Here is a 24,384-nt window from a genome sequence, read left to right as displayed (position 1 = left end):
GCTCCACAAACTGCCTGGACACCTTACCACAAGGGGCAATATATAAAACAAAACATTCCTCTACACCGGAAATCGTCGTAAAGAGTACGCCTGCGGCTCGGATCGCTGTTGATTGTAAATTGTCGCTGTACATTTTTCGTAGCTGTACAGTGTTATTTCGATAAGATACATTTAATTTAAAAAGAACAAATACTAGAATAGGTATTGACTGCCTATGTTTACCTTTGTGAAATAACGTGTTGGAGCTAACTAGCCGAGTTAGCTGTTATCTTACTTTAGCTATCCAGTTGTGTTGACAGCGCTGTTCTGGCCCTGGCTGGGATTAGCCGGGGACCAGGGAAATCAAATTGCTAACGTTTTTGGAATATCTGAACATAAACGCTGAGACATTTTTAAGAATTAAAGTGTGACATATCAGTAAGGGAATCATGGCTGTTGTCATCGATAGTGCGCTGAAGAAAACATTAAAGGTGAGTATCCTGAAACATTTGCCAATGACGTAGCGTTAGCTAGCTAGTTTGTTATCGAAGGACAGGAAGTCAATATTATGTCAAATGCAGGTCTGCTTGTGGATTGTAATTGCACTGTACCGATACTTGCTTGCCCATAGCCAGCTTCCCAGTTATTAGTATACCAATGAGTATACTTCAACGTTTAGCCAAAGTTTACTTAACTTGTTCAGGGAGGAGGTTAACGGTAGTTAGCTAGCTAGTCAAAGTTGTGAGCTAGTAGAAAGGGACACACATACCATTGTATAGTAGAAGTGATACTCCTCTAGCCTTATGTAAAATGCTTTCAATTCCTGTTTCCTTCAGATAAAACACCATGTTTATATCATTCATAGACTGCATGTAAATACTCATAATAACTTGCACATCATTGAAGGCTATTGGAGAATTTCCTCGTTTGTAATCTTTTGTCATGAATGGGTGTTTCCTTCTTTACAATTGCAGCAATACAAGTACAGGGACTTGACTGTCCGGGAAATAACCAATGTTATCTCACAGTACAAGGACCTGAAGCCTGTGATGGATGCCTATGGTATGTATAGACATGTTTGTATTAGCCAAAGCCTAATCTCTTCAGTTAATATTTTATGTAAAGAAATATATACAGTTCCCAAACGCATGCACTGCTACAATAAAACAAGGATAGGCCTGTTGTGCCTGATCACATTTAATCCAAAAGGTAAATGATCCACAATATGGGTGTTTCCAGGAAACAGCCTTGGTTTGACAGCTTTTTCTGTTAATGTTGAGGTAACTCAAAATATCTTGTCATGCTTTTTGAGCTGTAGTTATTTCAACAAATTAACTAAATAAATGTGCAGTTTTAATCAGCAATTTGGTTGGCCCTTTGATGGACCACGCTGCCCTTTATATTAGTTAATGGTTGTCCTAAATTGTTTTGTACTCAGTGTTCAACGATGGCTCCTCCAGAGATCTGATGAGTCTAACTGGAACAGTCCCTGTCAGCTACAGAGGTAACATATGTGTAATGAATACAGCATTTCATTTTCAAGCTAACAGTTGGAAAGGTTTAATTTGATGTCATTGTAAGTGACTCCTCATTTGTTTCCCTTTCTTTCTTCAATCTGTCACTGTCCTTAGGTAATGTGTACAACATCCCTGTGTGCCTGTGGCTGTTGGACACCTATCCCTTCAATCCTCCCATCTGCTTTGTGAAGCCCACCAGTTCCATGATGATCAAGACAGGCAAACACATTGATGCCAACGGCAAGATCTACCTGCCCTACCTGCATGAGTGGAAACACGTGAGGACACTCTCTTATGCTCTGGGATAGTGGTTGAGTGCTTATGAGTCCCCTGTGTCGCAGCCATTGTAAAACATTGGGTTATGATTAGCAGATTGACTGATGTTGCTTCACTGGGACTTAAACTTACACTGAAAGAGGACACTGAGTTGGGTTTTTGCCAAGCTATAAGTTTAGAAAGTGTGTCACCGTTCCCTACGGAATTAAAATATGATTACATATCCCAATAGTTTTTCTTTCTTTATGTATTTATTTGTTTGTTTGTGTGTGCGTATGTATGTTTGCTTGTGTGTATGCCCTGTTGCCCTACATAGCCCCAGTCAGACCTGTACGGGCTGATCCAGGTGATGATCGTGGTGTTTGGTGAGGAGCCCCCGGTGTTCTCGCGGCCCACCACCCAGCCCCCATACCAGGCCTTCCAGGCCACAGGCCCCCCTAACCGTAAGCACCAGCTCTCTCCGAAGCAACTGTCACTGGTAATATCTGTTCGGTGAAACTATGTTTGGTTTGGTGTGTAGCATATGTAAGCTCTGTTTGCCTCTCCCTTTATTTCATAAATGATCAAGGTGAGGCCCTATGGAACATGCAGTGCCGTTCTGTGCCTGCAGATGGCGCCCTCAGTATGTACCCTGGTATGTCTATAACGCCTCTCTCTCCTTCAGAGTCCTACCTGCCAGCGGGGTCTCCTTATGGGCCAAACCCTAACCCAGGGTAAGAGCACTGCAGCAGTTGTACACATGAACAGAATGTAATGTACTATTCTTTCTAATTAAACATAAGCTCATGCGTATAGTGTTCACCATGTACTGTACATACATTGTAATAAAGTGCTCAAGCTAGAGAAGTAGGTTGTATAAGATAACCTGTTATCACTTTAATACTCTTTGCATGGTAGTGGGTATCCTGCATACTCGTATCCTGGTGGACCCTCCTATCCCTCTACAGCTGGCCCAGGCCACTATGGCCCTCAGACTCCTGGACCGGCTGTCGGTAAGACAGCACATCACTTTCTACTGCAAGGAAACCTTCAGTTCCCTGTATTTACTACTGACACAGAGATGTAGACAGATGTAGAATTGAATAGCTTCCATGAACATTACAAATCTAGCTGTAGGTCAAAGTAGGAAGTAAATAATAATACAAAATATAGCTGCAAGCAGCGATGGCGGTTTCCTCCTCCAGACATTGCGAACCAGGGAAAAATGTATTTTTGTGACAATTTGTCACTGTATAGAAAAATCCATGCTGCAGACTTGCCAATGGGATATTACATTTCAAATGCATTACTTTGAAGATCCTCAAGGGCCATGGCTTCAAGCTAAGAGTGAGAAGGGGTGTGGTCATCCCTACATTTCCTTAAATGTTGTGTGTGTGTGCGTGTGTGTGTGTGTGTGTGTGTGTGTGTGTGTGTGTGTGTGTGTGTGTGTGTGTGTGTGAGAGAGAGAGAGAGAGAATCTGGAGACCTTCTACTGAAAATCACCCTAGAAATTAGCCAAGCATGCATGTTTCAAATATTCACCAAAAATCCACTTTTCATCTTAGTCAACTTTTTTTCAGATTTGTGTACTAAACATTCTCAAGTGTCTTCACATGAACTTGTTATTGAATCAGAGTATCACTTTTTGACCTGTTGATGTGTAAAGCATTATTTTAGCGTTAACAATGTATCCAATTTGCTTTATATCAATCATTTTTTAAGATATGAAGTTGCCTTTGCACATGGCAACATGTTGTAGTGTCTTCCAGTGACATATCAAGTTTGGTATTGATTTGTCAAAGATTTGCCAAGATATGACTTCACTTCCTGTTTGGCGACTTTTCTGCTGAATTTGAGTGGCTGTACCGGACAAACGGTTGTGAGGATTAAAATTCTGATGATAACCTTTGTGAGGCTAGGTCTGAAGATCATCTCTGGTGATTTTGATGAAGATTTGCCAAAAATTGTAGGAGGAGTAGGCTTTCAAAGGTTTTTGATAAAACCGGAAATAGCGGAGAATCTATATAACCGGAAATTGACTCCAAGGGGTGGGTTTAATTTGTCTTGATCCAGGGAATCCAATTGTGCCTCATTTTTGAAAATCGGCCGTACGGTTCAAAAGTTGTGTGTGTTACAAAAGTCCAACTTTGACCTGTTGGTGGCGCTAGAGTGGTGTATTGAGAGCCATGAAACTTGGTGTGAATGAAGAAGGGACTGTCCTTAATGAGTGTGCCAAATTTCACAAAGAGTTACCAAATGGTTCTAGGGGCTGCCATTGACTCCCATGGTACAAGAATAATAATACCTACGATAACAATAGGTTACCTCCTACCGGAGGTATGGTTGGGGAGACAAAAATCAGGCACAACGAACGCACACGCAACGCAGCCAGTGTGCATAAGGCCTAACTGTTGTAAGTAAGACTATTAGAGCAACGCGGCCTTCATGCAGAATATGCAGCTCAAAGTGCTTTACAAAGCAGTGTAGTTTGTTAACCTCTGTCATGTGGTGGTACCAGTACTGAGGTGTCCTCTGATCTTCACACCAAATGCTTCCTGGTCTGAACTTTAGATGACCCTGACCCTGACCTTTGACCTTCTGTCTGGGTCTGTCCCTAGATATTATGTCTTCTGTGGAGTGCTGCCCTCACTGGAAAGGTCATGGCTGTAACTAGAGTTGGGGGCAGAGAAAGTCAAAGGGTGTGGACTTTATCATTCGAAAGGGCTCGGCACGCTATTCTTAGCCCGTCAGATGTGCTAGTGGTAGTTTGGATAGGGCTCCTCTGAAAGAACCTTTGACTACTTCTCCTTTGTGACATTAATGTTATTGCTGACTGGCTCTCACTGGCAGGGCATAAATGGTATTACATTGTTTTTCGTTTAATTGGGTTTGAATACCAAAGCAGTCATCAGATGTGTTGAATCAAAAATAGGCTTCCCTCTTCTAAATATTGCTTAGCCATGTCAAGTCACACTGCCGTCCCCAGATGGTATCCCCTGGTTAACTTAGCTGACATTATTATAAGGGTTTTGTGGCCAACATTTGTGGTATAGCTTAAAATGGCCAGAAACAACGTGATGAAAATGCAAGCAGTCTCTTCACAGCCGTTTCCAGTACGACGCAGAGCAATTTTTATTTATGCTCAAGAAAATGTTTGTCCGTGGCCTTTCTCATATGCTGCATGTTTCTCTTTCTCAGGGCCAAACCGTGACGGCACAATCGGCGAGGACACCATCCGGGCATCGCTGGTGTCGGCGGTGAGCGATAAGCTACGCTGGAGGATGAAGGAGGAGATGGACCGTGCCCAGGCTGAGCTGGACGCTCTCAAGAGGACCGAGGAGGATCTGAAGAAGGGACACCAGAAGCTGGAGGAGATGGTGTCCCGTCTGGATCAGGAAGTGGTGAGGGACTGTTTGTGTGTGCGTGCGTGTCTCTGTAAGTTAGGTGTGTAAGTAAACGGTACATTAAATTCCTCTCAGTTTTGGGGTCAAGGTTCAGTATATTTCTGTTACAGCAGGGAAATCAATAAGAAATGCGGAAAATGTCATGGCTCATTGGCCACAATTCTTACTGTAACAGCTAAGGCACTCAAATACTGAAATGATGTCAATAAGAGAAAAAAAAATAACACAAATGTCAGTATAGCTCTATGGCAAACCATGTTGATGGCTCATGAACTGCAGCTTGCACTCGTTTATACAGGGAAGGGACAACTGACAGACTCAGAGTTCAGAACCCAAGAACCCAAGTCATTTCCTGTATCTAAGTCATGTGAGATTTTACACTGCCCAACATTTTAACAGCAGGTTCTGTGTCTATTCACTACATGAGAGAAGTGAACGTGAGCACAGATTACGACCGATTCTTTTGACCTATACTAACAGAAGATGACAGTATGAAAAAAATAGATACTACCCAAGGCCAGTGTAAGTCATGTGGATAATGTCAATGGATGTGTGGCAACACCATAGGTTAGCCCAGATGGTTTGATGCCCCAACCAGATACTAGTGAACCATGATAACTGCAGGGTAGAAGGTGTCCCTGAGCAAATATTTGGACCGCACTCATTGCTTCTACTTTGGTCTTGAACATGGAAAATGAATGGTTATTTTTTGTTTTAGTTCATAAAATGTCAGGAAGGAAGAGAAGTGATATCAATGATGTGTGTGTGTGTGTGTGTGTGTGTGTGTGTGTGTGTGTGTGTGTGTGTGTGTGTGTGTCAGGCTGAAGTGGACAGGAACATAGATCTCTTGAAGAGGAAGGACGAGGAGCTGAGCGACGCTTTGGAGAAAATGGAGAACCAATCGGAGAACAACGACATAGACGACGTCATCATTCCCACGGCGCCCCTCTACAAGCAGATCCTGAACCTTTACGCTGAGGAGAACGCCATCGAAGACACCATCTTCTACCTGGGCGAGGCATTGCGGCGCGGAGTCATCGACCTGGAGGTTTTCCTGAAGGTGAGCACCTCAGTATATCTCAACTTGAGTGGCAGATCGGCAGATGAATGCAGTCCTATCGTTCCTGCTATTTAGCTGTTGTCTCCTGTGAGCTCTCATCTTGAAGCGTTGGTGAAAATGATGGGTTGGTGAAAATGGTGGTCATTTTGTGGAATGACAACTGGCATTTTCCACCTTACCTTGTATTATTTGCACACTGCACGTCCTTGCTTGCTCTAATTTCTGTGTCTGCAGATGCAGAAAGTGTCTGAGTGTCTGGGCATTCAGAGCGTCATGTACAGTCGCTGATCATGGAAGCTTTGAATCTGGCACTTAACGTTCCTGGAAAGAACAAATAATGACTGGTGGTATCTATATGACTGGGTTGTTATCTACGGCTGATGGTTCCTCTCCCTCTGTCTCCCTCGTCTTTCCGCAGCACGTGCGCCTGCTGTCCCGCAAGCAGTTCCAGTTGCGTGCGCTGATGCAGAAAGCCCGCAAGACCGCAGGCCTGAGTGACCTCTACTGACCCTGCTGGAGTGACCTATACTGACCCTGCCTTGCCGTCTGTGTCCCTTTTTTGGTCTGGTCTCTTTTTTGGGGGGGAGGGGGGTGCTCACTGGCACTCTCTCTTTCTCTCTCTCTCTGTAGCTGTGGTCTGACCTTACCTCCTCTTCTTTTTCTCTCGCTCTCTCTCTCTCTCTCTCTCTCTCCCACTCATGTGACTAGCCATGTGGGTCTCTGTACATCTGGACACACTGGCTAAACGAAAAAAATGAGATGTTGTGGATTCCTTTTTTTGACAAGACACTGGACAACTTAAAGGAGAATGACTTTCGTGTTTGCTCTTCAGCGATTCAGAGCTTTGTAATGCTATCGTTTTCTCTTTGGACATAACTGAAAATTAGATGGGTGTTTTCCAAAGCTAGTAACAGATTGCAGATTGCATTATTCACCTAATCAGCCAAATAGCTTTATTAGCTTTGTATGATTTAAAAAAAAAATGATGTAATATTATGAGACATTGTGGTTTGAACAAAGGTGTTAAACCACTCCGTACACTCCAGAAGCAAGCTTAGACTTCCAGGAAAAAAACAGAAGACTACAGGGCTGCTAAGGGATCCTGCATTAGTACCTAGATCTCTACGTCCCAGATTTATCATGACGCAAGGTGTCCTGTGGATGCTTCACTGGTGTACATTTCAATGCAGATGGCTTTAGCTCAGGTTTCAAAATCCTAAGGCTATTTAATGTACTCTCCTGCAGTGTATCGTGTACCTATAACTCCCCACCTGCTCGTCACAACCCAAATTGTCTTTGAAAGAGTTAGTGACTTTTATACTGCATCAGTTCAAGACTTAAAACATAAAAAATGAACACCAGGTACACAATTGTTAGTTTATATATTTATATGGCAGGATAGTTTTTTTTTCTCTTCATGCACTTTGAGTTAAGTTGTAGAACATTTGTTTGTGTGATTTTGTTTCTGAGAGGATGTCTTCAGTTGTTCAATTATTGTTTTGGGAACATCTGCAGTAATAAATATCAGTGACACAATGAACATGAGCTAATTTTTATACATCTTTATCACATGTAGCAGATGATGCAGCATGTACCTGGATGAAGCTATCCAATTTTTGGCGTTGATACCTTTTTTTCCATTGGATGGTGCATGGTTGGTTGGATTTATGATTGATTTGAATTTAAACTTTAAACCACCTAGGGCAGTGGTCACCAACCTTTTTAGGCGCAAGATCACCAAACTCTGCCTTGGTGACAGGCTATATCTACCTATTGAGGCGTTGAGAGGAAAAGACTGTCCAGACTCCAGACTGTACTTACAACTTAACTTTTTATTTGGCCTAATTGTAATTGAATGAAATCAAACACTTTGGTCCAGCTTTCAAATTGATGTGACCAAGAACACACTTTATCAGGGGTTCTCTTCTCAACCTTTTCTACTCCAAGCAAGACCCACCTATTCGTATTTGTAACAGGGTGGGGCCCAATCGACACCCTGCTTATTGTAGCTAATCTTTATTCCATTTTGTATAAAAACATAAAACCACACAGAGCATTTTCAGTCAAAAGGTTATCCAAAAGAGTTTTGAAACACTTCTTTGCAGTAGGCCATGTCTATTTGTGCACAGCAAACAAACAAGTAAATTAAACCAAAAATAGACCCAAAAGATAACATGCACTCAAAACAAACAAAAGATAACATGCACTCAAAAAAGTGATGAAACATGCAAACAAGACCACTCAGCTAGGCCTCAGACATGCAAACAAATAGGTTCAAATAAATAGGTCCAAATAATGATTCAAATAATTCAAAATGTATAAATGGGTCCTAGGGTGTCTCTCTGGCAGGCATTAGATCTGTGCCTCTATCAGTGGTCCTATATCAATGATCTCTGCTGTCTGTTTGGAAGAGAAGCCTACATCGAGTGACTGGATGCGTTTGTTTCAATGGCATCAGGTTTTGTCTTTGTCATCAGTTCTTCACACACACACGCACAAAAGAATCAGACAAAAGCATGGGGATTTCATAGTTATTATAGAGGAAGTTTATTTGGTGTGGGATTGAGCTGAAACAGACCAAACCAGCCACATATGCAGGATAAGGATACAGATGTACAGGTTCACCAGACAAACAGCCATCAAATACCCAACGTGTCCTGTTGAAGTGTGCTGCTAGTGGGAGTGACAGTACTCTATCCTGTGGCCTGGTCTGAACCACTTGTTTACACAACTGAACAACAGACGACTTCCAGCCAAACACGTAAGGAACGCAGACATACAAATTGCTAATGACGTACATGTCTTTTTTTTTAATACTTAAAACTGTATTCTTAAAGTGAGCTCTAACAAAGTCCCCCCTGTTGAGATGCCATAGCTTTACCTGGTTGTCTCCTGAATTTGAATGTTTTCCTCTTAAAATAACAGCAAATGCCTACAGCTTTTCAACAGCTATGCTGTGAATATAATGGCCTTTGATGAGTCAGACTTTCGTATGACGTGATGTATCAGTGCACTTGTGGTTTGCTTACAGTACATCAGTGTGTACTTCATTTCAAGCCATTGTAAGTTAGGTCGATGTTTGAGGCAGTGCTAGGAGTGTTTGCTCAGAGGTAACTGGTCTAATGTTTCAGCCGTGGGGACAAAACGGTACGGAATGATTGCTGAGCTCAACAACAAACAAACAACACGGAAACCAACGAAGAGAAGCATTACTAGCTATTCTCTCCACTTCACAAACTCCCCTAGGCTTCCCTTGTAATCCTTTCTAAACAAGTGTGTGAGGAAGACGAGAAGCGCCGACAGACAGGTGACACACACACACACACACTGACCATACAGTTCAAAGGCCCTGTGATCGTTTCGAAAGAGGACCTCCTCTGCAGCTACCTATGCCGCTAACATGAGGAGGTTAAGGTCTACAGGTCTGAGGTGTTGCTTTGAGATGTCGGAATTTTAAAAAGGGGCAGCAGGGGTAAGATCTGAAAGACTGGCGGGTATGGATGGAGGTTACACTGGGGGAAAGAGGGGTGCAGGAGTGGCTGTAGGCAAGGGGCTGAATGGGGATTCACTGCTGATAATGGAGCCTGGGTTGGAAGGAGTGGGTAGGGGCAGTAGGGATGACTCCAGCTCAGAGGGCATGCTCTTCAGAGAGCTGCTTTTCAGAGCGTGAGCTCCTTCTGCACGCCCCACAGCGTCTCGGCGCTCTTCTTCAGCTGCGCCTCTTCCGCAGGCTTCAGGGTCATTTTGACAACGTCCGTTAGGCCGCTGTTACCCAGCACACAAGGGACACTCAGGAAGACTTCTTCTGCCACACCGTGCATGCCCTGACATGGGGAAAGATTGGGTCAGTCTGAGCTATATGTTTCACTGTTGACCTAATGAAGATGTAATCTCTTGTTTAATAGATATTTTGTAAAACAATAACTGATATCTGGGCTATTCAGTGTTTGGGTCCATGGATGAATGATTTTGGTGTAAAATGGCTGATGCCAGATATCTGTTGGAGACTTACCTTAACCAAGGTGGAGACTGGGTGCACCTTGTGCAGGTTCCTGACCATTGATTCCACCAGGTCAGCCACAGACATGCCAATGGCCCAGGAAGTGTAGCCCTTCAGTTTGATGACTTCATAGGCACTACAGGGGAGAGGAACCGTACAGGATCAGGTTTGTAATGTAGGGTTGGACTCCCTTTTCACTTCTTTAGGGTTATTGTGTGCTTGATCATTACTAAGCTAAGCCACACATGAAAGAAACCATTACAATGGCTGAACTTGTTCCCCAGTGGCCTGTTTCGTAAGTTTGACTAAATGTGCCAGCATGTGCTAGTCACAATACTTGGCTCAGTCTTATCTCCTTTTCTTCTTAATACTTTTGAACTGAACAAAGTGAGACGGCAAAGTCAGCATTCCAGTTCTTTATCAAGATAGGACGCTGTGCTGGTCTAGACTAAATTAGACCTTGATATCTGTCAATCATCAATCCCTTTAGCTAACCTTCTAGTCCACATGGCAGCCACAATCATTCATGGAATGACACTGCTGCTTGTCTGAAAAATTATTAGAGGGTGAATCCTTCACTTTTCTCACCTTTCAACAACCTCCTTGTGGACTTGCTTCCAGTTATCTTTGTCCTTGTCTGTTCCCATGTCAGGGTTCAGTGCCTGGAGGGACACCCCAGCTACGTTCACTCCACTCCACACAGGCACTATAGGGGACAAACAGCAGCATGAAATAAGGCCATCTGAAGCAAAGACCTGGCCCTCCCTCTGACCCTTTGACCTGACAAGTTTGACTTTCTTGCAGTAAAATGGCGGCCAGTCATAAAACTGCTGTAAATGGAGGCCGTTGTGATAAAGAAAGGGTAGGACTAGGGTAGGTATGAGGTGAGAGGAGTTGAGTGTGGAGGGGCATGCAAGAGCGGATTAGAGAAGATATGCTGGGATGAGAGCAAACTAATACAAATGATGACTCCCCTATTCTTTCCATTGCACGTGTTGTGCACTCATGCCTTTTCTTTTCACTTTCACTTTGTCAGACTGACTTGAAACATAGTAGCATCATGTTTTCTGTCATGTTGCAGAAAGCCTGTTGGCGAATGAGAGTGTGTGTTGCAGAAAGCCTGTCGGCGAATGAGAGTGTTTTTTCCTCAAAGCCTGTAGGCACTCACCGCTGGAGTCACCGTGCTCTCCAACGATCCAGCCATGACAGCTGGAGGGATGGATCTTCAGCTTCTCCCCCATCAGATGGCGGAAGCGGCCGGAGTCCAGGTTGGTGCCACTGCCAATCACGCGGTGCCTGGGTAGACCACTCAGTTTCCAGGCCACATAGGTCAGGATGTCCACTGAAGGATGGAGAGGAGGGAACAGCCATTGCAGGTTATCAAATGAATAGCTGGTAACTATCATATTTTGTAGTATAGATGGTGAATAACACATTCTTTCTTTGTTTGCCTTATCTCTCTTGCTCTCTCACGCTCTCTCTCTCTCTCTCTCTTTCTCTCTCTCGCTCTCTCTCTCTCTGACACACACTTTTGTCACTCACCAGGGTTGGAGACCACCAGCATGATGCAGTTGGGGCTGTGCTTGACAATTTGGGGGATGATGAATTTGAAGATGGCGACATTCCTCTGCACCAGGTTCAGTCTGCTCTCGCCCTCCTGCTGGCGGGCTCCAGCAGTGACCACCACCACCCTGGATCCAGCAGTCACACTGTAGTCTGGGGTCAAGATGGCACACACACACACACACACACACATGAACACGTGTAATATACAACTCACACAGCCTCCTGAAAACATCACTTTGTGTTAATGTTTGATGATCTGTGTGATTCCCTACCGGGTTTACACTTCAGCAGATAGTATGTGTGCTTTGGAAGAATAGAAATGAGAATGTATGTATATTGCAGTGTTTCTTATCTCACCTTTGCCTCCCACAATCTTGTGTGTATTCAGGAAGAGGCTTCCATGCTGCAGGTCCATGACCTCACCCTTCAGCTTGTCCTCCATCACATCCACCAGAGCCAGTTCATCGCAAAGCCCCTGCTCGCCAACAGAGGGACACGGTCACGTTACTTTTAGGTGAGGTCAAAGTAGGAAGAAGTTTTACCTCAACACCCACCAAACCTCTAAAGCCAGGAGATTTCTAACCCGCCATTCAGGGGTTTGAACTAAGACATTCTGTCAGGATTTTCCTGAAACCTTTATTTAAAAAAAAAAAAAAAAGCTTAGGGGTCAAGGTCCCTGTTTCAGTGACCTAGTTTATTATAAGCCTGTGTTGCCTTTGTGTGTTGTGTGACATAAAAGACTCAGTATTCATCGTGGCCTGAAATTCCTGGGTCAGCTGAGTTCACGAGATTTCCAAAGGGCCTTATGCACTGCTCTGCAGATTCCTCTGCAACCATGCATCAGTAAGTGGTTTTTACAAGCTTCAGGAAAAGCAGCCGGTATGCCTAACAAAGCCAGCTGAGACTTAGTTTGATTGTGTTTTTCCACAGGTAGTTCTTGGGTTCCAGCCATGTTGTCTACTGGCCTTGGCCTTCAGTCGGTGCCAAATACTCTTTGTACCTGTCCTCCCATTCGAGCCTGTCCAACACCCTCCATTCACTAATATGTAGCAAACAGGGCAATGTCCTCTATTATTTAAAACATGGTTGTGTGTGAGTGTGCGTGTATGTCTGTGTGTTTACGTGTGTACGCACGCTCTCACAAGCTACAGCAGAGTGAACTAATATTCAGAAAATGCTCACATACTGTATGTTATGAAATAGCACTCCCCCGCCAAGGAATGCAATTGTAGGAAAGGAAGTGCAATGTTGTTTTTTCTCCTAGGGTGTTTACCTGCCAGAACCACTACGCTTTTAGTGTGCTTGGGTCTTTGCCTTGTATAAACCTACGCAAATTCACATTATATTAACTACTTTCCAGTAACATGTGTATTTAATTCAATTTAATTGAATTTATATAGCACCAAAACTATTTAATTGTCCCAAGGCAATTTAGACAGCTATTTCCTGAGCAATACTATTAGACTACTTAGTTTTCTTTCAGTGTTCTCCAAGTGTTGGGTTAAGGGAGCGTTTTCCCTCGGTTTCAATTTCTGTCACTAAAATGAATTCAGTCTGATGCCTCTACTTCCTGTCCAGGGCTTATTATTTCCTGTGTCCTTCCACCTTACATTGACAAGGCCACACCACATACCCTGTCATGCTTAAGGGAGGTAGCTAAGGCATAATAATATGTTAGCACCTATGGCTATTCTCACTCACAAGCACTGGGTAAACTGTAAAAAGATAACTCTTCCATTAGTCTCACCTTCAGAAGGATGCTGACTGCAGATGCCATGCCCACCATACCAACGCCCACCACCGTCACCTTAGTCCTGGAGCCCACTGGCTCGCCATCCATCACATGGTGGATCAGCTGCTCCTTGGTTGCCATATTCTGAGAGAGAGAGAGAATCTGTTGAGAGGCATGAAAACCACTTTTTGCAGCATTTATGACTTTCTATCTCACCCCTTAAACTCCAAATCTCAACACATCCACATGGTAAGGAATGACAAATGTCCTGATGTTGTTGGTTAAATACAGAATATCCAATTTTGTGAAATTATCTTGTGGTTTTAGTAGTGATAGTAATATAACTTTTATAGTGATAGTAATATCACTATGATTGTGGAAGCCATATGTGCAAGTGTCATTAACTGTATCCTTCCTGTTTTTTCCCCCCTAACAGACAGGAATGAAGCCTGTTGCACCATACAAGAGTGATACAGCCATACAAATATAAGGGAATCCCTGTTCCCATATGGATACAACAAAATCACTGTTCACTCAGATACACTATGTCCGAGGCAAGTTATACATTATACAACCTGTGCTCCAGGCTCAGTTACGGTTCATTATGGGATGGCTCTATTTTTACTTCCTCTTCGAGTGTGGCCACTCAGAAAAGGTTAAGTGGCAGAGATACTATTTACATCTCGGCAGTCTCCCTGAGGATTGTGTGGACACAGGCACGTAGTTGAGTGGGTCTCAGGATTAATGTGCTGTAATTTCTTAAGCCCCCAGGTAGTGCATGACAAGGTTATACCTGTCCATGCCTCGTTTCACTTAAGATCTCATTAACCATGATCCAAACAACTAAATGTAAAAACATTGAGTGACTTATTAAGTATTTGGATTTAGTTTATTTGCAGGCTGTCAGGATTCTGTTGCGTGGAGATATGTCTATTGAGCTCACTTGGACTCCCTGTCCAATTTGGTTGTCTAACTTTACCCTTAAGTCTTGCAAGAATTTGCTGCCTTAAGGCTCAGTTTCCTCCCTGTCAAACCATTGGCACATACACCATGTTCATATAATTTAGATTCACCCTTGGCTCCAAAAAGTAGAGTTACTAGAAAAAAGCACTAGGACTTGGATCAACCGTTTGTAAATGGAGGCAGTGTTTTGTCATTACACAGTTCACCATTATAAACACAACAAAAATATTCATATGTTGTATTAGATATAGATTTAAATATGAATTATTTCCAAAATGACCAAAGCTGGACATAAATATCGGTTACCTAGCTTCTGTAGATAAAATATGAACTACAAATACCAAGATACGCCGCAATACGATCGTTATCGAGGAAGGCTCTCTGTCACGTAGTCTTGACTACTCATCCGATCCTCAGCAGCAGACGGACATTACACATTCACTCTCGTGAATTATATCACAACGAGAGGTATTTCCTAATATTTCTTATGTTTTCGGGCCTGACGGTTTTTGTTTTCCGCATACACGTGATACAACAGGAAATTCGGAGTAAAAAAAAAAGATTACATTAGGAAGCCAAAGTGATCCAACGTTAAAACGTAAACTATGCTGCTCAAGTTATAGCCTACACATTAGCTTAATCGTGAACTGCATGAGATCATAAGTCAACAATTCTTCTGGAAAAATTTTGAAAACGGGGGAAACACCCGCAACAGGTTCAATGTATGAGGTAGAATACAGCTCAGCCAACCCAACATTAGGCAACCTTGTGGAAACACGTTTTACCACCATCGACCTACAGAAGATGCTAGTTTTATGTCAATATAAGCTACACAGAACATGAAAATAAAACTGCCAGTGGAACATAATTAATTTATAACACCATCTACCTACATAACAAAGTCTCTTCCGCATGTAAGATTGAGCAATAGCAGGAAGCCGACTATTTCAATTTGCCTACCGGCTAGTTTTATGGTAATAATCTATTTCAAAATAAATGTAGACGTACCTAAACCTAGCTGAACATCATAAGCATCTAAGGATGCGCATCATCAATAGCTAAAGCTAAAGGCACGTTGTCAGCATCACGTAGGCAACACACCTATTTCGAAGTGTGGCATCAAGCAAGATAGTTAAGCAACCTGTTACTGGCAAAGTTCTACATGATGAGGTTTGTGGAAATGTTATAACTTTGTATAAATATGTAACGCATATTAAAATTCTTCTCACCTCACAAGTGGGGTTGAACTTGAAGTGGAAAATAACACAGAAGGAATTTCTTCTGCACGGACGCGGGAGTGGCTGGGTAGACTGGGCACTGCTGCAGCACTGGCGTGCGGGCGGGGCTGGTCGGTATTTAAACAGCGTAACCGACTGGCGGACGCTTGAGAATTATATTGTGGGCGTGTCGCTTCGTCTCGTGCTCGGTGGCACGTCCCTATCTCAACGATGCGTCACGCAAAGCAAGAAGCGTACGCGTTTCCACCGTGTAGAAGCTCTGACTGCCTCTGAATCATTTGTATCAAGTCATTTGTAACATTCATTTCTATCATCATATGGCACATGTAACACTAAAGCCGAAAACATGATGGAGATTTCAAGAACAGTGAACTCTCATTTGACTGAGTGAGTTTCGCAAGAACTTTGAAGTGTGCATTTCAGCATTTACCTCCAGCTAACAAAGTACACCATTATTTTTGGTTAAGGCCTACCTACGCATAGCCTACAATTTTTCATGGCCCACCCCACCCCAGCCTGCACTGTCTGAGACAGTTGTCCTTGGGCCCTAGGTCAAGGGGGGTGGACGGGACTGGGGTAGGGGTAACCTGTATTTGGGTTAAATACTGTGTTTTGCTATATTAAAGATACAATGACCACATAGCTGTTTGGCACACTACTTTCAACGTAACATGTCTTTTAGTCAGGGAGCCAAATGGAAATCATTCAATTATTAATAGATATTAGGTGGTTCTGGGTCTGCAAAAAAAAGAGCAAAGAGAAGTATGCCAAACTTATCTTGCGCATGGGTGGCTTCCATATTGCTCAGAATTTCCTTGGAGCCATTGGGCATTTGATGCAGTCCACTGGAATCGAAGATATCATGGTCGAAGCTGATGTCTGTCTCCGTGGAACAGCAAACAATATAATTAGTGGGAAAGACTACTATGCAATGCTACGCTCCCACACTATGGTGTATGCAGCCATGTTTGTCCTACACTGGGAAGCATTTGCCAGATGGTTGGTCGATGAAGAGAAGGACCTGGAGTTATTTATTGATAGACATCCAACATGCATTGGCCATTACAGGACCATCGAAGGCAACTGTCCTGCAGTACAGCAGCAGGCCTCATACAAGTCTTTCAAGTTACACTCCCCACCAAATTCAGCTGCAACATACATTTTGCACAAAATAAAGTATTATATACAATACAACCATTTCAAACCAAAATCTCCATTGGATGAATAGCATGGTCAGAAGGGATCAAATATCTTTTTTCACCCATATTCTAAAAGAACATATTCTTTTCTTTGTGGCCATGATGTCACCTGGTAGCTTTTACCGTTTTTGCACAGTTTGTTTTTTTGTGACATAGCAGAGGGGTTCACCATGTCTGCACAGTTTGGTTGACGGTCGGCAGAGGGCTTTGATTTCAGCCTTCACTGCTCTCTCCTCTTCTCTGGATGAAAGTCAGGCTTTTACAAAAGGTTGGATATGTTGCATTTGTATGAGCCAGGTTGTTATTTTTGAGGTAGCAGTAGCGCTTTTATAAAGAGTTGAAGCCGTCAACTGTATATAGATGTACAGTATGTAGACTGTATAAAGAGCATATGATGATCTCTATTTTATGGTTAAAGTTAGGATTAGGGGTTGGGTTCGGTTAAGGTGATGTTCAGTGAACAATTAAAGGGACTGGACTTGAAATTAAATAAACCATCTGTTTAGTCATATAAAGTGTTACCGTATCATTTTGTAATTTAACTTTTGTATGGCACTGTACCAGAGGTGTGTCTGTAAAGAGAGCAGGCATCTTTTGTAAGCATCAGCGATCCAAAATTGCTTAAAGGGCTCAGATGGGATTGCATGGGATGCCAAGACCACAGCCAAAGTCCAAAGCCTTCATTTTACAAGCACGGTGGCTCACTTATCTGCCTTTATGACTGACCATGCCTGTCACTAAGGTGAGACTGAATGATGCACACCTATTGGTTGGCCTATCAGGGCTTGCATCCCTTATCCATGCGGGTTGCAGCAGGCGTGGGCATCAGGTACAATGCAGAGCTCATGTCTTGAGCTCATGCTCCAACTGACCTTTTCCTTACTAGGCTCTTCCATTTCTATTTTCTTTGGTCATATGCCATCACACTTTCACTGGTGTGGGTATCAATCTGATAGCAGGTTGTTGTTTATATCCGAACCACAAATCTCTACCAATCAATAGTTGACCTCCAGATAACTTTGCACACTCTACCCTACTGAACTGTCCATGACGACCTATTACAAATTTGGCCAATATTCTCATATCAGATGAGTCTTCAACTCTGTTAAAAAAAGACAGAAAAAGGGCACTGCCTTACATTTTGCTAAAATATCTAATGCATCCATATTGTGCCATATCACACACACAGACTGCATTGCAGTGCTTAAGTACAGTGAACTCAGACACAGACTTTCTTTGCACTCTGTCACATAAGCAGTTGCCATTTGTAAGGTGTCTCACTGCAGTTAGGAAACTGTGTACATGCCACAGATATGTTTTGGCTTTGCTGTCGTCTTCATGGATTTAACATGTAAAGGTTTTTTTTCCTACCGTTTATAAGCCTCTTAATTATTACCTGACCACTGGAGATGATTTTTAGTTTGTTTATTTATTTAGTTTTGTTTTTGTTTCTATGCCAAACTAATTTTTTATCCCAAAATCAACTTTCACTGGCGTGGGTGCCAATCTGATAGCAGGTTGTTGTTTATATCAGAAGCACAAACCTCTACCAATCATTAGTTGACCTCCAGATAACTTTGCACACTCTTCTGAAATAAACCGCCATGACGACCTATTACACAATTGGCCAATATTCTCATATCAGATGAGTCTTCAACTCTGTATTAAAAAAAAAACAGAAAAAGAGCACTGCGTTATGTTTTGCATAAATATCTATTGCATCCATATTGTGCCATATCACACACACACACACACACACTGCAATGTTTTGACTGGCAGTAATGGCAGTAATGGTGTGTTGGTATGACACACATGCAGTCAGAAGCAGCCTCACAGGTTATGCAGTGACACACAGGACCTGATCTATAGTTGCTTTTTGGTCACAGAGTGATTGTGATTGTCTAGTTGAACAATTTGCAGAAGGATATATCATGTTGGCCACTGTTTTGTATTACGGGATGCTTCATTTGCAGTCATGCTCTCTATAAAGTGGCGTACAATCAGGTCTTTCATCACCCCTGAAGAAAAATAGTTTTATCTGATCCAAATTAAAGAGCAAAGTTCAACCTGTCTACTGGTCTGCCACTGAATAAGTTCATAGTAGATTTCGATGCCCAGATTAAAAACAGGAGTGCGCAGCATATTCAGATTTCCAGCCTCATTCAACATTATCCTTCTTAGGCACGTGCACAGATAGACCCATAGTGGTGCTCAAGCACCTGCCCTTTTGCCCTGTATGAGAAAAGTGCCCCTTCTGCTGGACCACACTTTTTTCTTCATTTTCTCTCTGTCATCAATTCCCCCAGAATGTGATTTGATATCTGATGAGGCATTTATTTGAGTTGTTGTGAAAATTTCGCCCCCACATGTTCCGCGGCGCTAACAGGCCCCCGCCGCGCCCCTCCCTACTCCTACTCCTAGTGCTCACGCAGTGTTGAGCGCCAGGCCGAAACTTCTTCTCTGACCCGCAGCATCAGACAAACAGGTATTGACGGTGTTTGTACAATCCGCCGACGTTTTTGTTGATAAATGAACCACAACATTAGCGCCGCTGAAAACATTACGTTCCAACTGCTCCGACGTTTCCTAAGAAAATAAACAAACAAAAAACTCACGAAATCCGTGATTTAAAATCCTTGTCCTGCTGTTTACTGACGTTTGTCATGTTAAATGAAGAGAGAGAGGGAGAGAGATACAGGCAGGAAGGCAGAGCATTTTAAGGCAATTTTACTGTTCTACAAATTCTAATTTAAAATCGTAATTATAGGTCTTAAGTTGAGCTACATGACAGTCTGATGAGGTATATAATGTTATATTATTAGTGTAATGCTGCTTATGCTTCAATTCTGTCAGAAAACAGTCAAAAGAATGTGTGTGTACTGTGTTGTCAGCTTAATAGAGATAATGTTAGTCACTCTTGATTATCATGCACAACATTGATTTATCTCATTTACAAAATTTGCAGCATAATGCCAAGAAAAGAGCGACTCCAAAGGCAGAAGGACAGGGAACTGCAGCAAGCAGGTCAGGGTAGCAGCTCCCTTTTACCTTGGATCAGGCCATTAACTAGTAGGACAAATGAGGGAGAAAATATCCTACTGTTATAATATGTATTTATTATTATTATTTTTAATTTTATAAATAATTTTGGTGATGGGTGCCCTTTTTTTTGGTTTGAGCACCTGCCCCCCAAAATGTCTGTGCACGTGCCTTTCAAATCCAGGACAGATGTGTGTGCACTCCCTCGTCTACACAGCATAAAGTTGATATCTTTGCATGGCTGTAAACAAATGGATCATTAATGACTTAGTGTTTGCCATCATAAATGAATAATTTCAACATGGTCTTAAGTAAATTATGGTGCTAAAGTCTAAACTCTTACCCACTGTGCTATGTCTTGATTAGACATCCTTCAAGTTTTGTTGAGTCTGAGGGTGTAAAAAGTGACACTCCCGAGGTCGTGCCGGATCTGCAGTAGAACTGAGGTTCTATCTCTCTGCACATTCTTCCCGGCTAGCTCGCCACAATATACTGTTATTGTATGGCCACAGATGGTCAGAGGTCATGACAAAAAAAAAATCTGTTGATATAGATATTGCTTTGTCCTTATAACTCTTCATGGACATTTAAATTCTTTTCAATCTGTCATACCTTTTTGTCATATTTAGTAATCAATAGATTTATAAAATTACAAGAAGAAAACCTCATACATAGTCGCACAGTGTTGCTGAGAAATAGTGCCCCCTTGCAGCAGATGTCATGTGTGAACCTTAGGTGTTGTTCTGCCACCTGGTGGCTTGCACTTGCCCTGCGGTTCACACTGTGGTTTTCGGCCTCATTAGTCTGCTGTGTAATAACCACCTCCTCACTGTCCCTGAATGACTAACAGTAATATATCTTTGTCCATTAAACGTATATGAAGCTATAGTATCAAGATATTCTATGTACCCTATTTGAGGTATAATTTTACCTTGTTAAGATTAATTTGTCATGAAAAGCCTCAGTGAACTGAGACGCAGACTTTCTTTGCACTCTGTCAGGAAAGCAGTTGGCCACCCTAATTTTTTATCCGAACATCAACTTAGACAAATGTGGCAAATGCTACATATCTTAGTCGTATTTTAAAAACCCTATTGTCCATCAGAAAGGGTTATTTAAAACAACAAACCAAGCTCAAAGATCCCGGTCTCATTAGCTAGCTGCTCTGAATGAGCATAGACATCCCTCAAGCAGCCAAACGATCTTTGAACATTGCCCCCTTTGGCAAAAAGTGAATTGCAGAGCTGTCACCCCAGAGCAGCATATCTAATTACTGTAATCAATTTCAGCATGAGGACTACACAGGGATCTGAGGGAAAACACGTTGGGTGCCATATCTCCCTCATTAGTGTGCATTCAACTCTTGCAGATAAATGAACACTTTTCATTGATAAATGGCAGTCTATTACACGTGTGTGTGTTTAACCATACATCACTTTGAGTAGTTTAAGTTACAGATGGAGCAGCTGTGTAGAGAACCCCTCTGCCTGGGAGCTGTGCTGTCTGTAGAAAGGTGGCAGGAGAGTCTTTTCTTTCTCCTCAGTTAACACACTCACACGTTTCATCAATAGGTGAACAACATAAAACGGAGGCTGAAGTATCCTTTCTGCAATTTCACAAATACTCAAATACTAGAACGAAACTCTGCTAAGCATACACTTAACACTGCCTAAGTATACTCGAAGTAGATGCTGAGCATGACATACTAACTAATAACTCAATCTACATTCTAATACACTTTAAATATTCTCACTCACCCAGAACACTGGCAGTCTGCCATCACAATCATACTACATATTCACTGAGTATTCAGGCGACTCTCATTCAGTGAACACTCAGAGCTCCCTCAACTCTTCAATCGTCACACTCACCAAACTCAGAACGGAATTGTCATTTTAACATTTTTACATGCTTTACTGTAAGTTTTATTAAGATTATTATTTTTATTAACATGTTTCTCTTGCCAGATGCTGTAGCTTAAGTGGTCTTCAGTGCATTTTCATATTCGTTGTTGTACTACTTGATGATGGGAATGAGATTAGATTGGCTATTCACAACAGAAAAACAGAATGTGGAAACAGCTGATAAGCTAGCTTAATTTTGACACACCAGTTATTTTAAAAGGTGCAGATAAGGGAAGCCAATCACAGTGACAAGGCGGGGAAAAAAGTTATATTGGCTGGTTGTCTGACTGATTAAAAAACAATACCCAGTGGTGCAACATTAACTGGACTAAATGCAGTAATAATAGCCTAATCAAGACCAATTAAGCTCCAGAGACCTGAGCTAAGCTACGCTGTGGTGGCTGACGCTGCTGTGTTAGTCAGCGTATGAGGAGGGGAGGGGGCTGTGTTTCATCTACACTCACTAGCCACAGGGACACACTCCTCCTCCTCCTCCTCCTGCTCCACTCATTCTCTTAATTCCCTTATCAGGTCCCTTCCCCTCTAATCACATGTGCAATCAGCAGCCATTTTCCCCCAGCGGTAATCAGGTGCTAACTGAAAGCCAGGGAGAGATCAGCGGCTCGTGGGCTGGCGGGCAGGTGGCGATACTGGGGGAAGGAGCCACGGGGTCCTCTGCTGGCTGGAGGGTGATAAGTGATAAAGTGTGTTATCGGCTCATCTGCTTCTGTGCAAGGCCTCCATGTGGTTCTTGCCAGGTGACTGTTCTGGTGCTGGGTGAAGGGGAGGGGAGGGGGGTGGTGGGGAGGGCAGGGCAGAGCCCAGGAGGCCTACGGTGCTGGGTACTGAGACTTAGAGAAGACGTGAGGATAGGCTGCTATTCTGGAGCCAGGTAGAGAGAGCAGAGTAGAGCGGGGCTTGGGAGAGTTTCAGTTGGATGCTGTATGGAAGAGTTGATATTCACACATTCACACCTGCCTTGGCAACAACCTCCTTTGGAACTGAACATTTACTGAGAACAACAGAACAATGGTTTAATACTTAACCATATAACAATAAGATGTGAAATTAATTGTTTAATAAACTGACTAAAATCGATCTGACAGAAAATCAAATCATAGCAGGGTAATCTCCTGAATGTTGCCTCCTCTATAGAGTATATATGTGTGTGTGTGTGTGTGTGTGTGTGTGAGTGTGTGTTTGTGTTTGTAGCCGGAGGGCACATGGTGTACAGGGGAGATCAGAAACCCCAGAAGCTGTTTATCATGGAGCTGCTTGGAGGCTGAATAATCCTTTCAAATTTCAGCTTTGATTTCCTGTGTGTATGTATGTGTGTGTTTACGTGTGTGTGTGTGTGTGTGTTAAAGCATGTGCAAGTGCATGTGCCTTTTTAAGACTTAAATAGAGAAGGAAAATATGTGTGAATAATTTTGGTATTTTCGTCTGGCTTGAATACATGCATGGTCATGTTCTCGTTAAACACAGTTGGTTTTGAGGTGACTGGTCATGACCATCATTATCATTCTACTGTTCTGTAATTGTCTGAATAAATCCATGGCAGCATTGCGACTGTCACGTAAAGCAGTGGTTTCCCGCTTCATGGTCATTGATTTATAAGATATGTTCTTATGGATAGCCCTAATGAACGATGGATTGTGATTATGATGTTGGGTGCTTAGCTTAGATGTGACATTATGGGTGATTGAACACTGGATGGGGTTTCTGTGTGCACTGACTGGTTTGGCCAAAATGTTTGGCGTTGTACTCACCTGTTGCATGTGTCTTCCGGGAACGTGAGAGCAAACTGGGATGCAGGGCTGAGAAAGATCTTGTGTTAGTTTGTGCTCCGTGAGGGAAGCGCTCATTGGAGCAGGGGTGTTCATAGTGTGTTTAAATCATTCTTTAATAAAGTGTTTAAGGGCTGAGCCAGAGAAGATAACACACACAGAGAAACACACACACACACACACACACACACACACACACACACACACACACACACACACACACACACACACACACTCTCTCTCCTGCATAGTTAATAGTATAACATGCATGTACTTATATCTTACTTATTACACATTTTTTTGGAAGAGCATTCATCCATCCTTGAAATCTGACCTACAACAACAGCTCGGACACACTCCTTTACAGTGAGTGTGCGTGTGTGTGTGTGTTCTGGAATGATACTGGTGATCCAATATGGAGTCTGTCTATCTATTAAAAGCACTATTGTCATATCAGATTTAACTCATAACAGGAGACCTCAAATGTTTAGTTTGCATAACTCCCTGCAGAGTTGTTGATGACAGTCATATGACTCAGCCTCATCTCTTGCAACCACATGATGTCACCTGCCAACCGAAGAAACTGCAGAGACAAGATGACTCCTGGTTAGGTAACGCAGATTCAGATGATAATGAAACCAGTTGGTTGTGATTGTCATGGGAACACGTGCCGCTATCGCTGCTGCTAATCTTTCTTTCTTTTCTGTGGGAGTCCAGCCACAAGAAAAAAATAATTTCCAT

At 42.6% G+C, this 24,384-nt stretch overlaps 2 protein-coding genes across 3 annotated transcripts; one reads left to right on the top strand and one right to left on the bottom strand.

The window, feature by feature from the left end:
* Nucleotides 1–89: 89 nt before the first annotated feature.
* tsg101a (tumor susceptibility 101a) lies at nucleotides 90–7,755 on the top strand. 2 transcript variants are annotated; one of them, XM_080842136.1, is made up of 10 exons: nucleotides 90–470; nucleotides 954–1,041; nucleotides 1,418–1,483; nucleotides 1,611–1,774; nucleotides 2,089–2,215; nucleotides 2,437–2,485; nucleotides 2,670–2,764; nucleotides 4,950–5,152; nucleotides 5,976–6,215; nucleotides 6,634–7,755. In XM_080842136.1, the coding sequence occupies exons 1-10, from the start codon at nucleotides 429–431 to the stop codon at nucleotides 6,721–6,723; spliced, it is 1,164 nt and encodes a 387-aa protein (XP_080698262.1). In that variant the 5' UTR covers nucleotides 90–428; the 3' UTR covers nucleotides 6,724–7,755. The 2 variants fall into 2 exon arrangements, with proteins under 2 accessions (XP_080698262.1, XP_080698261.1); XM_080842135.1 differs by having other exon boundaries at nucleotides 2,341–2,485.
* Nucleotides 7,756–8,738: 983 nt separating this feature from the next.
* Nucleotides 8,739–15,860, bottom strand: ldha (lactate dehydrogenase A4). The gene is made up of 8 exons (XM_080842140.1): nucleotides 15,706–15,860; nucleotides 13,529–13,657; nucleotides 12,139–12,256; nucleotides 11,758–11,931; nucleotides 11,384–11,557; nucleotides 10,804–10,921; nucleotides 10,228–10,351; nucleotides 8,739–10,039 (listed from the first exon to the last, which is right to left on the bottom strand). Exons 2-8 carry the CDS (start codon nucleotides 13,652–13,654, stop codon nucleotides 9,875–9,877), a joined length of 999 nt encoding a protein of 332 aa, XP_080698266.1. The 5' UTR covers nucleotides 13,655–13,657; nucleotides 15,706–15,860; the 3' UTR covers nucleotides 8,739–9,874.
* Between the last annotated feature and the right edge of the window lie 8,524 nt (nucleotides 15,861–24,384).

This window comes from Sprattus sprattus, assembly GCF_963457725.1.
Source record: "Sprattus sprattus genome assembly, chromosome: 7".
Lineage (NCBI taxonomy): Eukaryota > Metazoa > Chordata > Actinopteri > Clupeiformes > Clupeidae > Sprattus > Sprattus sprattus.
The sequence above is the reverse complement of the archived record's forward strand: the minus strand, read 5'-3'. Positions and strand labels throughout refer to the sequence as shown.

Coding starts and splice junctions, on each gene's coding strand:
- ldha (XM_080842140.1), bottom strand. CDS start 13,654: ATGGCAACCAAGGAGCAGCTGATCCACCATGTGATGGATGGCGAGCCA. Junction 10,922..11,383: donor AGAGCACGGTGACTCCAGCG/GTGAGTGCCTAC, acceptor TGTCCCCTATAG/TGCCTGTGTGGAGTGGAGTG. Junction 10,352..10,803: donor CACAAGGAGGTTGTTGAAAG/GTGAGAAAAGTG, acceptor TCTCCCCTGTAG/TGCCTATGAAGTCATCAAAC.
- tsg101a (XM_080842135.1), top strand. CDS start 429: ATGGCTGTTGTCATCGATAGTGCGCTGAAGAAAACATTAAAG. Junction 1,484..1,610: donor AGTCCCTGTCAGCTACAGAG/GTAACATATGTG, acceptor CACTGTCCTTAG/GTAATGTGTACAACATCCCT. Junction 5,153..5,975: donor CCCGTCTGGATCAGGAAGTG/GTGAGGGACTGT, acceptor TGTGTGTGTCAG/GCTGAAGTGGACAGGAACAT.